Genomic DNA, 18,099 nt, shown 5'->3' with positions numbered 1-18,099 from the left:
CAGACTGACAGAGAGGAAACACAAGAAACACAAAGAGTAAGAGATATGACCTGAAGTCTGTCTTTTGTTGTCTGATGTCTATTGATGTCCTCTGGTGTTTACTGCTGTTTGTGTACTGGTGTGTACTGGTGTGTACTGGTGTGTCAGTAGTCGTATTAGATGACATGAAACAATTAGGAAATATGAAATATGAGAGCAGAGATGCTAAAAACGTAATAATGTTGGACCAACAAATCTATTTCAAAGTTCACCTCACTCGCTGCTTCATCCTGAAAACAGGAAGTCAATCCTCCAAAGTAAAGGTTTAGGAAAATATTGAAAAGATATTGACAGTAAACGTGTTTCTTCTTCTGACGCTGACCATTGAAGTTTAAATGAACCACTACCACCACTACCACCACCACCACTACTACTACTACTACTACTAATGATAATAACAATATTATTATTGTTCTAACATTTCCACCATCAACATCGTTTTACTCCTGAGACTCCTTTCATTCTTCTTACTCCTCATTTTTTCTCCACTTCTTCTCCCTACCTCTCCTTGCTTCATTGTTCCTCCTCCTCCTCCTCCTCCTCCTCCTCTCTGTATTTAACTGCAGTGGTTTATCTGCAGTATCTTTCTGTAAATCTGTCGACCAGCAGCAGGTTTCAGCTTCCACTCTAAAAATTAATTTACATTCAGAGTCTCGTCTGCCTCATATTTTACATTTTAATGTTGTGGTCAGCCCGCAGACCCTCGTATCTTCAGAGCCTCCAATAAGGTCAACGACACAAAAAGCTTCATTTCCTACCGAGTGTGCACCATCGGGGCCACTGCTCGTTCACAGTTATTGTTCTCTCGATCTTCTGTGAGGGAAATGATGCACTGCAGCTCGGCTTTTTGCTAACACTAGCACATGATGTGTGAAAGTGCACAGTAAGCATTAAACAGTCAAATTTCAGTCCCGCTCGGAGTTTATCTGATTGGTCTTCAGGCTGCAGACATGTTGAAACCATCGTGAGTGCATGTCAGCGGAGACAGACTGCAGGAGGGATCTCTCTTGTATAGCACTTTTCAACCTTCACAGTTACCAAAGCGCTTTACAGCAGAGTCTCACTCACACATTCACACAGCGACGGCGAGCGAGCTGCCGTGCGAGCTGCCGGTCTCCATCGGGAGCAACTTAGGGTTCACTGTGTTGCTCAAGGACACTTCAACATGACGGGGGCAGCCGGGGATCTGGTTTATAGCCAAGTAGGTTTTCACATACAAAGAATTTGCTTAGTTTTTTTGTTGTTATAATGAAAGACACTGTCCAGGGTCCTGTTGCATTATGGGAAATGTAGGTTCCAGTGTTTTTGGACTAAAAGTCAGGATGTCTCCACCTCCTCCTCTCCACTCCTGCATAGTTTAAAAGGTTAAAAGAGTTTGTAAAAGTCATATTATAATGCTGCCTTGGGTACCCGTAAGATAATGACTGCTGTTAAGGTTCCTCTAAGGCACTGTACCTTTCTGCCGTATATCATTTGTGACACATTTTCTGCCGGTTCAGTCGTGTCAGCTGCCGTCACTATAACTGACAGATACTAACAAGCTGTTTGTAGAATCGTCTGAATGGAGAATCTCTGACAAATACACCTGCTGAAGGAAAAACAATAGACTGAAATAACTGATGTCAAGGTATTTCTCAGGGCCCTCTGCTGATTATAGAGAGATACGAGTCTCTGGACCAGAATCCTGATTTAATCTGGTTTCTATCATTTTAATGGAGTAAGAAAATATCACAAGGAATATGTCCAGGAGCAAGAAACTAAACGTTGATAAATCCCATCTGGAAGGATCATGCTGGATATGAACTGACTGAATATCTGTCTTACAATGTTCCTTTTTCATGATTTTCAGAATAAGAGTACTGCCTATTCTTTAGAAACTGTCCTCACCAGAAATAACAACCCTTTTGCCAAACTCTACAGTACATACAGTAGGTTAAGGAAAAGATTGTGATTATGTTAAAGTATGAACGTAGTACTGATGGATACTGGGCTAGAAGAACAGCGGCATCAGTTGTTTTAATTGAACTATGTAAAAGTTTTCCTCTCAAGGTTTTAGTGCCAAACCTCTAAAATAGGAGCTCCAGATGGATGGATGTGTGAAATGAGCATGTGACTCGGACATAAGACACTGCTGTTCACATCCAGTCTGTTACTAGGTCTTGGTCTTGTAGGAGGTGGTTTCAGGATCCTTGATCCTTGGTGGGTACCTACAGTCCTAAAGAAGACTCCAGAGATAACTGAGGAGGTTTAAGGTTTATAAGGAGGGTCCAGAAGAGCTTCCTTGATAGCCATGAAGAGGTCTGGACACATGATGAGTTAAAAGGGAAAATTAGAGGTGTTTTAGGAGGTGGAGGAGGTTCCAGACATCCTTTAGACGGATCCAGAAGTCCCTGAAGAAGTTGCGAGGGTGTGAAATTAGGTTCTGCCTGTGACATTCTTGAGGCTACTAGAGATTCTTAAGGATGTTCCAGAGGTCTTAAAGGAAGAAGAGGGTTTTGAGGAGGATCCTGCAGTCCTGCGTATTTTCATTTTCTTCCGTTGTCTTTCACATATTTACTTTTCATTTCAAGAACATGCAAGTTGTGTTTGTTCCCAGTGTGACTCACCATGTGATCCAAAGTCCTCACAATACTGGACTGATTGCAGCAGCTCCTCCAAATTAAATGAGGCAATCCCTCTGAATGGTGGCTTTCCAGTTCAGAAGCAGCACATGCTGCAAACTGGTCTGGCTGGACAGATTTCAGTCTGTCACTCTGCCCACTGCTGCTGGAAACCAGTTCAGCACAGACCAGCTTCCATCCGGCCCTCAGTCCCAAACAACAGCGAGAGATTATACAAAGAGCTGTGTGTGTGTGTGTGTGTGTGTGTGTGTGTGTGTGTGTGTGTGTGTGTGAATGGTCTTAATGGAGGCTGCTCGCTGCTCTCAGATGCTGTGATGGTTTGGTTCCGTTTGATTTGTGAGTCATGTAGAGGCAGAGGGGAGGTGCTAGTGTGTGTGTGTGTGTGTGTGCATACACACTCTGACTCCAGATCGGGGGGGGGGGGGGGGGGGGGGGGTTTGTTTGTATGTGCATACCCATCGTTGTGTGTGAAATCAAGCTGTATGTGTGTCTTTGCTAATTCACACAAGCATTTGTATTCTGTGTGTGTGTGTGTGTGTGTGTGTGTGTGTGTGTTGGATCAATAAGCTATCATAACAGAACAGTTGGCTGCCTGTATCAGCTCCCCATAGACTGTTAGAACACAACACACTGCTCTGAATTAATGCATGACTGTGTGTGTGTGTGTGTGTGTGTGTGTGTGTGTGTGTGTGTGTGTGTGTGGTGTTGATGCAGATTAGTCTCCATCTCTGTTTCCTGTCCTCATCTGTCCTCCACCCCTCCTCTTTGATTGCTGCAACACACACACACAGTCATCATATCTGTATTGAGTGGATCGTTTATTGCTTATGTGTGTTGAATATGTAAATCTTCAAAGCAATGGTTTTTAAAGCAGGGACCCAGGGTCTTTCAGGGGGGGTTCTTAGGACCTTATGGTTATGGAGGTTAACAGTCCTCCAGTCTTTCATGAGGAGGTTGAAGGGGGCTGTGAGGAGGATGCAAAAGTCTTGGACGAGGTCGCAGGCATCCTTGAAGAGGTTCTATGTTGTCATGAAGGAGATTTCAGAGATTCAGAGACGTTGTTGAAGGTTTTTGAGGAGGATCCAGAGGTCCCAGAAGCCCCCTCCAGCCTGTTATGCGGTGGTTCTACAGACATACTAAACATTTCAAGAGGGAAAATAGAGGTGTTTAAGAAGGTTGCAGACAACCTTGAGAGGGTGACGTTGAGTGGTCTTCAAAGCTATAGTTCTTTATGTGGAGACCCAAGGTCTTCCAGGATCTTTGAGGAGGTTCCAAAGAAATATGAGGAGGTTCTTGGGGACTTTTTGAGGTTAATAATGTTCCAAAGGTCTCTGAAGCGGTTGAATGGTGCTTTGAGGAGGCAGCAGAATTCTTGGAGGTTTTCAGGTTGAAGATGTTTTTGAAGATGATATGGGTCATTCTTGATCGGTACCTTGATGAGTGCTTGACAGGTGTTTGTGGGGCAACCACGAGGGCTTTTATGTCACTAATGAGGAGCTTTTAGTTTTTAGGGACACATTAAGAGTTTAAAGGGAAAAAGTTATGGGAATTGCAGACATCCTTGGGGAGGATGAGGGGTCTGAATATGGAAATTTAAGATATTTTAAGCAATGGTTCTTAACCCAGGGTTTTCTGGAGCCCCAGGAGACGTTTTGAAGGTTCCAAGGAAACTTAGAGGTTCTAGAAGACTTTATGGAGGTTACGGAGTTACGTACTTGGAAAGGTTGAATTGAGCTTTGAGGTTGATGGAGGAGGAGGTTTCAGAATCCTTGAAGAGAATCTGGGTCATTGTGTACTTGAAGCCTATAAGGAGATTGCAGAGTGGGTACTTGAAGAGGATTCAGGAATTCCAGAAGGACGTCTTTGTTGCCAATGGACTGGAGATATGTTAGGAGTTTTTGGGAAGGGAAGAGAGGAGGTTGGAGGCATCCCAGAAAAACTGCTCTGGTGTCTTCCAGGAGCTCCAGGAGTCCTTAGGAGGTTTCAGAGAAACTTAAGGAGCTTGTTTCTGTATTTATGGAGGTTGATGATATCCAAAAATATTCTTGAGAGGGTTAAAAGAGGCTGTGAGGAGGACGCAGGAGTCTTAAAGGAGAATGCAGGAATCCTTGAAGAGAATGAGTTGTTCTTGATGGGTACCTACAGCCTTTAAGGAAGTTCCAGATGTAACTAAAGAGGTTTTTAGGAAGATTATACAGACTAGGAGTTTTAAGGGCCACTGGTTATTCTTGAGGAGGTTTTGTGGGACTATATGGAGGTCGATGGTGGTTGCTTAAAGGAGGCGAAGAGAACCTGGGTTGCGCTTGATGGGTACCTAAAGTCATTTAGGATGTTCCAGGGATAACTGAAAAAGTAGAAGGCATTCCAGAAGGTCATGACTAGTCAAGTAGAACAGACGTTAGTTTGCGGTTGACAACCTGCTTCAAACCCAGCAAAATGCATTTGCATGTTCGGTGCATCATTTGGTTGGAGGGGCTAAACTTTCCACTTCTCTCTCAATTACCCCGTATCACTCTGCTAAGCCATCACTAAGACATGCAATGGTCAAAATTTTAACCAAAATTATAATGAAATAATATTGCCTATTGCAGCTTTAAGGATATTTCAGAGATCTTTTTGGACGTCTTTGGGTACTTGAGCCGGGTGTTCAGAAAAGTTAGATTAGGGGATTCTTGACTTGGCCTTCGGTTATTAGGAGATTCCTAATGTCATTGTGAAGGTGGGGGGTCTTTGGTAAGGATCGGAATCTCCTGGAAGTGCCTCACTGAGGAGGTTCTAAGGACACATTAGAAGTTGAAGAGGAACAGAGGTGATTTAAGGAGGTTCCAGGTATTGTTTAGAAGGCAGAGAGTGTCTTTGAGGAGATTTCAGAAGTGTCTGAGGAAGTTGGAAGGTTTTTTTTTCATAAGATCTGTGGCAGTCTTGATGGGTACAAGAGGTCCTCACACAGGTTCCAGAGATCTTTCAGGAAGTCTTGGGGTCTTTGTGAAGGATCCCAGAGTTCTTGAACCTCTTCTCTCTTGTCCATGACAAGGTTTCAGGGATTCAGAAGGAGTTTCCAAGTATCTAGTTTTACAAAGTTCTAAGCACTTTTTAGGAGGATGAAGGGTAATCGAGGAAGTCGAAGGAAGTTTTGAGTGTTCCTGAGGATGGTAAGGGGTTCTTCACATGAGCCACATGACACTGTGTTAGGATGGTATATAAAGTTAAAAGTATAAAGTTGCATCAAATGGAAATACTCAAGTACAGTACAAGTACCTTGAAAATGTACTTGCGTACGTTACTTGAGTGAATGTACGTAGTTATATTCCAGCACTGACTGCGTTCCTCAAATATTAAGAGGGGGAAGAGAGAGAGAGGGAGAGAGAGAGGGGGAGGGAGAGGGGGGGGGGGGAGAGGGGCAGGGAGAGAGAAAGAGAGGGGGGGGGGGAGGGAGAGAGAAAGAGGGGGGGGGGGGGGGGGAGGGAGAGAGAGAGAGATGATGATGATGAGAGAGAGAGAGATGATGATGAGAGGGAGAGAGAGAGAGAGGGGGGGAGAGGGGGAGGGAGAGAGACAGAGAGAGAGAGGGGGGGGAGAGAGAGGGAGAGAGAGACAGAGGCAGAGAGAGAGAGAGAGGTGGGGATGGTTGAGCAGCAGGAGGAGGGGGGAGAGAGAGACAGAGAGAGAGAGACAGAGATAGAGAGACAGAGATAGAGAGACAGAGAGAGAGAGAGACAGAGAGAGAGAGAGAGAGACAGAGAGAGAGAGAGAGAGACAGAGAGAGAGAGACAGAGAGAGAGGGAGAGAGAGAGATAGAGAGACAGAGAGAGAGAGACAGAGAGGGAGAGAGAGAGACAGAGAGAGAGAGACAGAGATAGAGAGACAGAGAGAGAGAGACAGAGAGGGAGAGAGAGAGACAGAGAGAGAGAGACAGAGAGAGAGAGACAGAGAGAGGGGGGGGGAGAGAGAGGGAGAGACAGAGAGAGAGAGACAGAGAGAGAGGGAGAGACAGAGAGAGAGAGACAGAGATAGAGAGAGACAGAGAGAGAGAGACAGAGAGAGGGGGGGGAGAGAGAGGGAGAGACAGAGAGAGAGAGAGAGAGAGAGAGACAGAGAGAGAGACAGAGAGAGAGGGAGAGAGAGAGAGATAGAGAGACAGAGATAGAGAGAGGGAGAGAGAGTGATAGAGAGTGATCGAGGTTGGAGTGTATAACAGAGCTGGTCGTCGCTCTCTGCTTCAGTATCACAGCAGCCGGCTGACACACACACATCTCGTTTTCTGGATGTCATTACAGGAACTGAGACGACACACACACACACACACTCAGCGTTACATGTGGATTTATCTCCGTGTGTGTGAAGACTGAAGTATGGACGATGTTGCCGCCGGGTTAGTACGCTCTCTCACTGTGTGTGTGTGTGTGTGTGTGTGTGTGTGTGTGTGTGTGTGTGTGTGTGTGTGTGTACTGAATCCAGGTAGAGGTCACCTTTAACCTGTCTGCCTCTGTGTTAGTACACACAGAAACAGGTGGGGACAGACTTCTACACGTCAGGGTTATGCTGCATTGTTTCTGTGTGTGTGTGTGTGTGTGTGTGTGTGTGTGTGTGTGTGTGTGTGTGTGTGTGTGTGATGACAGCACAGACTGACTTGACGGACTCCCCAGGTGACACTGCATCACTCATTCAGTCTCCCCACAAACACACAAACAGTGACACGCACACACACAGATGCATAAATATTCCAAACACACACACACACACACACACACACACACACACACACACGTTGTACGTCTGTCTATCTGCATCGTATTTTCATTTCTGTCAGATTGAAAGTGAAATGTGTTTTATTTGCATGAACAGAAATAACAGCATGTTGCACGTTGACTCTCTCTGCTGTGTGCTGCACTAACAGATGATGGGATTCTTTTTGTGTGAGGATGCATGAACATGTTACATGTTACATGTTACATGTTACATGTCTAAAATGCTGCCACTCAGTTGTTTTCAGGCTGTTAAGTGCAGCATCTGGGATATTCTTGCCTAATATTCTCACTGTTTTTGTGGCAACAGTTATTAGTCTGTGCTTTTATTTATCTGCAATGATTATTAAATGGTGCAAAACATAAAAACCTTCTGTTTGTTTTGGGAGCAACATACTTTATGTACCAAGAGAATCTAAACTTAATGGTCCAGTTTTCAGCTTTCAATCACATCTCTCTGTCTTCATTCAGCAAAAAGGGCTGACTCAGCTGTTAAAGCAAATGTTAATGAATCAATAACATAATTAAGTCAAATGGGAAATATATCATATGATCTCTTCAGTCTGTTTTTTATTTTGATAGACTCAACAGGAAATGGAAACTGTAATCTGCCGTCAGTCTCAGTTACTGCGTTTCTGTCCTGCTGTTGTTTCTTCACAACCTCATGTCGCTCCAATCCAGCCAATCGTTTCACAGCAGACACCAGCAGGAAAAGCACAGGTGTAACTGAGAACAATAAAATCAACTGCATCCTGTTACAGCGAGGTGGTTCCAGGGTCCTGGTATTGTGCATGCTGGCTCACTGGCACGGCTTACTGGGACACTTGATGGAACCGAGCCATCGTTAATTAAATTTGTTCCACCTGTTCTTTTCCTGCTATGACGAGCCAGAATGTCTGCTGTGAAAAAGGTCGATGACGTACACGCCGTGAAAGTGCTGGGCTGGACCGGGGGAGGGACGTGGGGCTGCGAAGCGGAAGCAGCTCGGTCACCTGCCACGTTACTGCACGCCTTCCTGCCTCCGTCCATTTCCTGTCGCTTATCCAGGTCCGCCATGTTGTGACTGCAGACTGACAAAGTAACCCAGAGCTCCTTCTCCCCGCCACCTCCTCCAGGTCCAGAATGCAGAGGTGTTCTCAGGTCCAACAGGTCAGGTCAGGTATTAGGAAAGATCATGGTTTGGGTTAAAGTGCTTAGTTAAGGTTATGGGACCTTCGTCGTCATGGTTACAGTAATAAACGTGGTTTTTTAGGAGCGGTCGTGATTAAAAGAAACCAACGTTGACTCACGGTTTAACTTGGACGTGACATCACAGGGCAGCGGAGACAGCCAAGCCATTAACTTATACTGGTAGTTATACTGGTACTAAAGCTCATACTGGTGATACTGGAGCTGCTCCCGTTTCTGTTTCTCTGCACAGAAACTCTGCTGCCTTCAGTCTGTTGTTGCTAACTGGACCAGTCCAGGCAGTGTAGGTATCAGATTAATGCCACCTCCTCTGGGAGAGTGTGTGTGTGTGTGTGTGTGTGTGTGAGTGTGTGTGTGTGTGTGTGTAGCAGCAGCAGGCTAAGCTACTGTTGCATTGCAGTGACCTCCATGAGCTGCTGCAGCACTGCTACATACACACTGATGGAGGATAACAGTGTGCTCTGTGCAGCTCTCTATTCACTCTCTTTTTAACCTTCTTTCTTTCTTTTATTCCTGTCTTTCGACCGGACAGGCGGAGGACAAACGATTCAGTGTTTCCTCACAACCGAAATCTGCTGTTTTCTGTAGAGGTTTGAGACCATTGCCACAGTCCCTACTCTCAATCTGCAAACTGTAAAAAGCCTTAAATGAAGGCACAGAGAAAGCGTCCAGTCAGTTTGTCATGCAGGAAAGCCGGGGAGCCTTGAAGCACGCCTGAAGATGATGAGCATGATCAGCAGCACTCTGAGGAAGAGCGAGGAGAACAGCTTTATTAAAAGCCTTTATTTAGTCCAGTGCAGTAAAAGCTTCTAACAAACCTGTTCTCCTCGCTCTACCTCAGAGAGGCTGAGGAACCTTTCTATTCACCGTCCAAATGATGCCGTTACTGTGTGTTTGTCCTGGTAGTTTGACACATAGATGAGACTGCTGCAGGGGCTCAGAGCAGCAGCAGGAACAGGAGGGTCCATCGCTTGTGCTGCTGTTGTTTTATTTCCAGCAGCTTTTCCACTCGAGTTCAGGCTTCAGGAGAGATGACTCAATGACACACACACACACACACACACACACAGGTAACCCCTGTTTCTGTCCTATTTCACCCTCCAGGGCACATTACTATTGCTGCCAGTTACATTAGCAGCACAAACAGACTGCGTGTGCACGTTGGATGTAATGCCAGCAGTCTGTCTGTCTGTCTGTCTGTCTGTCTGTCTGTCTGTCTGTCTGTCTGTCTCTGTCCATGATGTTGTTGGCATGAGTGTTGGGCGTCCTCAGTCGTGTTGCTCTGAAACACAGTGATGATGAGTCTATAACATCCACTCTAAAGCTCCTTCATTGGATTGATAGTTACCAGACAGAGGGTGGGGGCTGTGACACCAACAAAGGTCCCCAGCTGAACTCGAACACATCAGCATCCACCATGTTGGAACATATATATGGGACGATATTTATTTCTGTCTTCTGTTCGAGGAGTATCAGATATTCTCGAGTACAGAGAGTTCTGCTGCGACGCCGGCTCCGACAGAGAGTGTTGCATTATGGGTAGTTTGTAGTCTTAATGTTGTGGCTGACGCCGGCCTCGCTGGTGTTCTGTCTTTTGAATCTGTGTCTCCTGGAGACCTCTGATCCTTCCAGCCTGTAAACCACAAGCTGCTGCGGTCCACCGTCAGCCTGGTGTCATGTCTGACTACAGCAGCACAGACTGTGTGAGAACACCTCCAGAGCTGGTCTGCCCTAAACCTGTTGTAGAAGCCAGGTTTATGTGGATTTACGCTCTGATTTCATATTTCATGTTTCAAGAGACTCTCAACATTAGCTAGTTAGCAGTAAACTGATGAACGTCATCAGTTCTGCAGGTATTTGGTCATAAACCAAAGTGTTGGACACATGAACATGTTGACCTGATGGTGGCGCTGATGAAGAGTCAGAGGATCACCAGAGTTACTACAGTTCATCCTGAGGGGACCATGAAGGTCTGAACCACATCTCATCACAGTCCATCCAGCAGCTGAGAGACAGGCAGGCTGACAGACAGACAGGCTGACAGACAGACAGACAGACAGGCTGACAGACAGACAGACAGACAGACAGGTCCCTGGAGACATGCAGCTAGCGTGGCTGAAAATAAAATATTCCTCTGAAATTCAGTGGATCAGAAACAGAAAGCGTTTTATTGTCGTCGACCTCTAAATGAAATAAAGTCAGAGTCTGTCGTCGGTTTGATTTGTTTATTTCTGTTTGTAGAAACGTCAACAAGACAAAAGTCCTTCAGAGTGTGTGTGTGTGTGTGTGTGTGTGTGTGTGTGTGTGTGTGTGTGTGTGTGTGTGTGTGAGACAGAGATAAGTGAATCTAATGAGCATGCCTCACCTTGCTCTCACCTTGTTCCTCTGTGCAGACATTATTCAATACACACACACACACACGTGTTTGTATCACTGTACTTGGGAGGACCCTCATTGATGTGATGCTCTCTTTAATCCTCCTCTTTACTAAACGTAACTCTAGAACTAACCCTAAAGCCAGTCTTAGCGCTTCATTCTGGTGCTGTGGTAACAGGATGCACGGGGGTGTTATTAACTAATCCATTAATCGACTAATTGCTTCAGCTGCTTGACGTCTGTCATTTGGAGAGTTTCTGTCTTTGTGAGAAGCTGAAACATGTTCCTGGAGTTTACTGCAGCTCTTGGTATGAAAGGTTGAAACATTCATCAGCTGTGAAGACTCTGTGTTCTGGGAAACGGCTTATCCATAATCCATAATCAGACATATTCACAGGGTTTCTTCAACCGCTGTCGTCCGTTTTGAGCCAAATGCAGCGAACAGAAACACTCGATCCAAACTGCAGCTGCACGTTGACCAAGTAGCTTCTTCTGGTAGAGAACAGTCTGGAAGCTACACACACACACACACACACACACACACACAGTGTAGCTGGAGGGAGGCCACAGTCTCTACTGCTGTATTCACAATGAAAGTGTGCTGAACAAGGTGTGTGTGTGTGTGTGTGTGTGTGTGTGTGTGTGTGTGTGTGTGTGTGTGTGTGTGTGTGTGCTGATTTACTGTGACAAGTCACCTTGCTGGGAGCACATAAACACCCACACACACTAAAACACACTCACATGGGTTCAAATTTCAGGGAAGGGTTAGGGGCAGAGGGGGGATGTAGTGTGTGTGTGTGTGTGTGTGTGTATGTGTGTATGTGTGTGTATGTGTGTGTGTGACAGTTAACCCTGCAGGGTTTTCCAGAATGACAGTGTTCATCAGTGTGTGACAGACAGACTGCACTGCTGTCAAACACTCTGCAGGAGGTGTGTGTGTGATTGTTTCACAGTGCATGTGTGTGTGTTTCACAGTGTGCGTGCGTGTGTGTGTGTGTGTGTGTGTGTGTGTGTTACATTGATATGCATGCTCTCAGTCTCCAGTTTTACCTGGAATAACATCATTTATTTTAGCTGATGACCTCCAAACAGAGTGTGTAGCTCTCTACACACTCTGGGACCCACATGTTCCAAGTTCTGTTCTGCACTCACAGTCGTGTGTGTGTGTGTGTGTGTGTGTGTGTGTGTGTGTGTGTGTGTGTGTGTGTGTGTGTGTGTGTGTGTGTGTGTGTGTGTGTGTGTGTGTGTGTGTGTGTGTGTTATTTATGAAACAGTCGGCCTCGAGGCTGAGTTTTCCTGCAGTGTGAGGGGCAGTGAAGGCCCCTCCATGCTGACCTGTTGCTCTTCCATCAGTGCAGCAGCGGTCATGTCGTCCACAGAAACACTGTGTAATCAAAGTGCTGTGGATGTCTTCATGTTATTCATGTTCCCCACAGTAACTGTGGTTACACCAGCTCCCATCTCTGATCTGTTAATGTTGACTATCTCACACTTATATTGATCCTGTTGATTAAAAGTGACACATCATCTTCATCACGAGCCACTTGATTCAAAAACTGATTCACAACTATTAAGTTAAGTTATTGATCTGATCTGAAGACCGTGACCTGCCCCCTCTGACTGTCCACACGAGCTGCTGTGGAAGTGGACATTATACTGAATGTATCATGTGTCTCTGCAGGCGCTTGTGTGGCCGCCTCGTACGAACATTAAACACTGAGTAACAGATGTCTGTACTGACACACCTCCATCATCAGAGCTGCCGTTTCCTCGGTGTCCTTCATCCACCTCGTCTCAGCTGTCCTCCCCCTGAGACACACACTCACTCACACAGTTATCTGTCTCACTTAAACAATTAATCGTCCATTAAGCTGGGTACATAAAGGCGCGCACACACACACACACACACACACACACAGCTTCCCGTCCAGCTGAACCATGAAGCTGTTCTTGTGTGTGTGACAGTTGACCTCCTGAAACTAACTTGTTTACAACAGACAACAACACACTAATGAATAATTAAAGAACCTAAACTATAACATCTCATGTTTTATTAATTAAAGAAATCCTGTTTACTTCACCTCCTCCTCCGTCAGGTCTTTGGATGGTTGATTTTAGTTTTTCATCACAGGTCCTTTGAATAAAGCTCGTTTACGTTGTTTTCATACAGGTCATTTATTTTATGTTCATGCTTCATTTCTCTCTCGGTGTTGAACTGTTTAATGATGTTAGTGAAGATTTGAATCCAAAACTTTCTGTTAAGGAGCATGAAAACTAAATCTAAGCTAAAATAAATCAAAGATGGAGGATGTTCAGTTTCCTCTTTGATTTTTAGTTCATGTGTAAAATGTTCGCTCACGAATCTTCTTTGAATCTTTGTATCTTAATTAAATGAGTTCATGAATCAGTGAGCAGTTCAGACTCCAGACCAGCTGACTTGTGACTTCCTGTTCAACTGGAGACAAAACTGGTCTCTTCACTGTGTGTGTGTGTGTGTGTGTGTGTGTGTGTGTGTGTGTGTGTGTGTGTGTGTGTGTGTGTGTGTGTGTGTGTGTGTGTGTGCGTGTGTGTGTTACATGACACTGATGGATGATTTCATTAACTATAGCCTGACCACCTGAGGCTGTGATACTGTTTCACACACACACACACACACACTGTTGTCTTTCATAGTTGACAGAGACTCTGTGGACATTTCCGTCCTCCTCTCTGTTGAGACATTGCAGTGTTTTTCTGACTCCTCTCTGGAGGAGGTCCTGCTCTCAGCTGTGAGTTCAGACATCGTGTCTCTGCTCTCCGTCCATCAGGATGATGTCCAGACGCATCACTTCCTGTTCATGTTCTGTGAATCGCAGACCCAACGAGCACTCATCTAAACCAGCATGTTGTAGACGATGGATCGGTCGACAGCACGTTTAGTGACGAACAGAGAAGCTCTGCAGCTCTACGGAGCTTTTTAGCCTCTTTGAGCTCCTAGTTTTGGTTTTGCAGCACATTTCCTGTCTGGCGAAATGGAATATAGATCGGATGAATTAATACACTCTTGACCAATCACATCGCTGGTCTCAACGCTCTGAAACAGCTGAGCCAATCACAGCGAGGCATGAAGACTTCCCCAGGAAGTCAGATTGTTGTCTGGACGTTTCAGAGCGGCAGCTTGTTAGTTCAATGATGAGAGAAACAAATGATAAGTCTTCGTTCTCCTGTACAGTGTGTCTCATGCTGTACAGTGTGTCTCATGCTGTACAGTGTGTCTCATGCTGTACAGTGTGTCTCATGCTGTGAATGGCTTCATCATATGTAGCCGCGCTCTTCCTCAAAGTGTTTGCTGCTGTGGACAGAGTGAACAGTTCTGGGACAACTGGCTTTGCGCCGATTGATTCCCACCTGCCCCCCAAAACACCACACAGACGGGCGAAGCGAGTTTCTAGGTCAGGAAAATACCAAACTGTGGAGAGCTGCTCCAGCCGGTCCAGGACGAGGCCCAGCGGCTCACACCACCTGAGATCCTGGTTCATCCCAAACAACAGAACCAGAACCAGGGCAGTAACTCAAAGCAGTGTTTGTCTGACCCCGACCCCTGCTGGGTCCAGAGGTGGGAAGTAACTAGGTACATTCACTCAAGTTTTGTACTTAAGTACAAATTTGGGGTACTTGTACTTTACTTGAGTATATGCAGTTCACGACACTACTTGTACTCCACTACAACAGCTGGACATTTGCTTTGCTTTGATGGGCCCCCCGCCGTCTCTGAACCTGCTCTAAATATCTGCTGAGTCTTTGTGGTTTACAGAAGCAGGACTCAGCAGTTGTTGTGCCTCCTTCAGTTTGAGGTGATTTCCTTCATTCAGCCACTAAACGAGTTTGTCTGCGTCCCGTGTGAACGCTCAGATGACGGCAGTGACCTTTAAAAGGCAGATGTGAAGTGTTCACATCACAGCTGTCAGTTTCATATCTGCAGCGCAGCATCTGTCCAGGAACAAAGACGAGTCGCCGCCTCCTCAGCTTTTTATTTCAGGAGAAGGTCAGGAGCCATGTGATCTCCAGCCTGAACTCAGAGTTTGTTTTTAGTTTTACTAAGTGAGCTCTCCGTCAGACTGAATGATGTTTTTTAATCTCAGTTTTCTATTTCGCTCACGTTTGTTGTTTATTTCACGGACTGTTACGCAGCATTTAGTTTGACACCAAATTAAATTCTCTGCTTGTCTCCTCTTCTCCCACCGAGCCTCATCCTCCTCTCATCCTCATCATCCTCCTCTCATCCTCCTCATCCTCCTCTCTTTCATTTCCTCTGTTTGTCTTCTCTCCTCTCCCTCTTTTCTCTCATATAATTATTTCCTCCTCTCCTTCGCCTTTTAAATCCTCCTCTTCTTCCTCTTTCCCCCCTTTTCTCTCTCCTCCTCTCCTTCCCTTCTTCATCACACCCCTTCTCCTTGCCTCCTCATCACTGCTCTCCTCTAGTCTTTTCTTCATCTCTTCCATGCTTGGTTGAGATGGAAACATTCCCATGTTAATGAGTTGGTTGTGTGTCTGACAATATAACTCCTTAACAGGGTTCAGGACCATAACACCAAAGACACTGAATGCACTCATAACAAGTAATATAGAGTCCAACACTCTACAACTCAGAAACTGGTCATCATCATCATCGTCATCATCATCATCTCCTGAAAGTTTACCAGCGCAGCAGAATGAGTTCTTACTTTTATTGTCCGTGAAACTCACCAGGATTTGTAGTTATTTGAGTTTTTACAAACTTTCAATGAGGTTTTCTTACTTCTGGAACTTTGACTCTCTGCCTCCTCCTCCTCCTCCTCCTCCTCCTCCTGCAGAGCGTTGGTGTGAGCGTTATGGAGACCTGCGGGGGGAGCTGCTGTGCGTGGAGCTGGAGAAGGAGCGGCAGGGTTTGGGTCTCAGTCTGGCGGGAAACCGGGATCGTTCCCGCCTCAGCATCTTCGTGGTGGGACTCCATCCCGGGGGGTCAGCCGCTCGAGACGGACGCATCCGAGTCGGAGACGAGCTGCTGGAGGTGAGACCTCGTTATCAGCTCCACTGTTAGCTTACATCGCTTTATATCATTTACATCACACTGTATCCTGCAGCATGCTGACTCACTGAGCTAAGATGGTCAACATGGCAAATGTTACACCTGCTTAGCGTTTGCACGGGTCCAGTTTATAAATATTAAACAGAGAAACACTGAGATCCTCTCTCTCTCGCTCGCCCCCTCCTCATTACAGCTGTGTCACAGGCTCCATGAAAAATGGATGTTCAGCCGACGGAAGCCTGGGCAATTACACCACACACACACTGAAACACACACTAAAACACACACAAGGACATTTTAACACAGGCACACACACACACACAAAGTCACAGAGGCATTTGCATAAAAAAAGACACATTAGTGCAAAAATCCATAAACATATAAAACATCAGGTTCATGTATAATACAACATAATAGAGAGAAAAACACACACAAAGAAGAGAGAGACGATAGAAACAAGAAAAGATGTTACTGTTCTACCCAGGCTGTGTGTGTGTGTGTGTGTGGGAGTGTGTGTGTGTGTCTGTGTGTGTGTCTGTGTGTGTCTGTGTGAGTGTATGTGTGTGTGTGTGTGTGTGTGTGTGAGTGTGTGTGTGTGTGTGTGTGTTATAGATGAGATATTGATTTAACATTTGGAGATGTTGGTAGCTTCTAACTCGCTAGTTTACGGCCTTACAGCTCAATGACCTTTCAATTAACACCCGTCTCAATTAAACGTGTGTGTGTGTGTGTGTGTGTGTGTGTGTGTGTGTGTGTGCGTGCGTGTGCGTGTGTGTGTGTGTGTGTGAGAGTGCGTGTGCGTGTGTGTGTGTGTGTGTGTTGCTATGACTCATCTGTCATGTGGTCACAGAGCTGACTTGCTGCAGGAGGTTTGTGTTCTTCTTGAAATATTTCTTTTTTTTTTTTCCTAAAAGAAATTTATGAAAAACCAATAACTAATAACTTTCTTTGGCCAAAATGTAATTTAATATACAACGATAACAAGAATGACATATATATATGTATGTTGTATATGTAACAATGTAAACACAGCACAAAGACACAGAGCTGAACAACAAACAAGGACAAAAGAAAACAACAACATAAACAAAATATGATTATATTAAAAATCAAGAGAGAGAAAAGAGGACTGAGGAAAAATAAATCAATAAATACTTAAAGTAAAAAGAATAATAGAATAATAAATAGTTAATTTCTGTGTGGCTGATTACATATATTTTGCTTATTATGAGGAGATTAAATAAATAATAATAATAATAATAATAATAATAATGGATAATAAATAAATAAAACTGAGCTCCGAACGCTGGCTGTCAGCTGACTACATGCGTGAGATGAAGTCAGAGTTAATAATGATTCATTGTGTGACTGATGATCATGTTTATGGTTTATTGATTATAATGTGATGTTTGTGTTCAGTGGAAATGAGGTTAGTTATCAGTACGTCTGTCTCTCTGTCTGTCTGTTAGATTAACAACCAGGTTCTTTATGGGCGGAGTCACCAGAACGCCTCGGCCATCATTAAGAGCGCCGCCTCCAAGGTGAAGCTCATCCTGCTCAGGTAGGGCTGCAAAGCATGCTGGGAAACTTTTGAAAAGAACCAACCGGATGGCAGTGACTGTGAAGTCTGCTCCTGACTCGTTCCTTCGTAGACTTTCAAAATAATAAAGTATTTTCCATCTTCCGTCAAATCTTCTTCACTTTGAATTCATCATTTATTCTTTGGATCTTTTGAAGCATGTCTTGAAGGAACACGACGGTTTCCTTTGAGTCAGTCTGTAGGAGGCTCCTGCAGCTGCCCTGATACACGTTGTTCTGTTTCCTCCTGTCCCCGAATCTCCACAACAGAGTGCAAAGTCAGCACCAGCCAAGTGACTCAACAGCCTCATTTATGGGAAATACAGCCGGTTGAAATAAATGTTAATCTTTCCTGTAAGGATGTCTGTATATTTCACACTTTACGTCTTTGTTTGTTTTCAGGTCAAACTGAAATGATGTAGAGTCAGAATGTAATAATATGTGAGAAGAGAAAGAAAGAAAAAACATTCGTTCTGCCTGAGAGGACTCTTATAATTATATGAGA

General features: G+C 44.9%; 1 protein-coding gene across 1 annotated transcript in view; it reads left to right on the top strand.

The window, feature by feature from the left end:
- patj (PATJ crumbs cell polarity complex component) overlaps positions 1-18,099 on the top strand; it is a 96,182-nt gene that overhangs the window by 55,274 nt on the left and 22,809 nt on the right. The window contains exons 30-31 of the mRNA XM_070908664.1: positions 15,802-15,998; positions 17,486-17,577. Coding sequence (XP_070764765.1) covers positions 15,802-15,998; positions 17,486-17,577 — 289 coding nt within the window. The remainder of the gene's footprint in view (positions 1-15,801; positions 15,999-17,485; positions 17,578-18,099) is intronic.

The sequence above is a fragment of the Enoplosus armatus genome, chromosome 7, assembly GCF_043641665.1.
Source record: "Enoplosus armatus isolate fEnoArm2 chromosome 7, fEnoArm2.hap1, whole genome shotgun sequence".
Lineage (NCBI taxonomy): Eukaryota > Metazoa > Chordata > Actinopteri > Centrarchiformes > Enoplosidae > Enoplosus > Enoplosus armatus.
The sequence above is the reverse complement of the archived record's forward strand: the minus strand, read 5'-3'. Positions and strand labels throughout refer to the sequence as shown.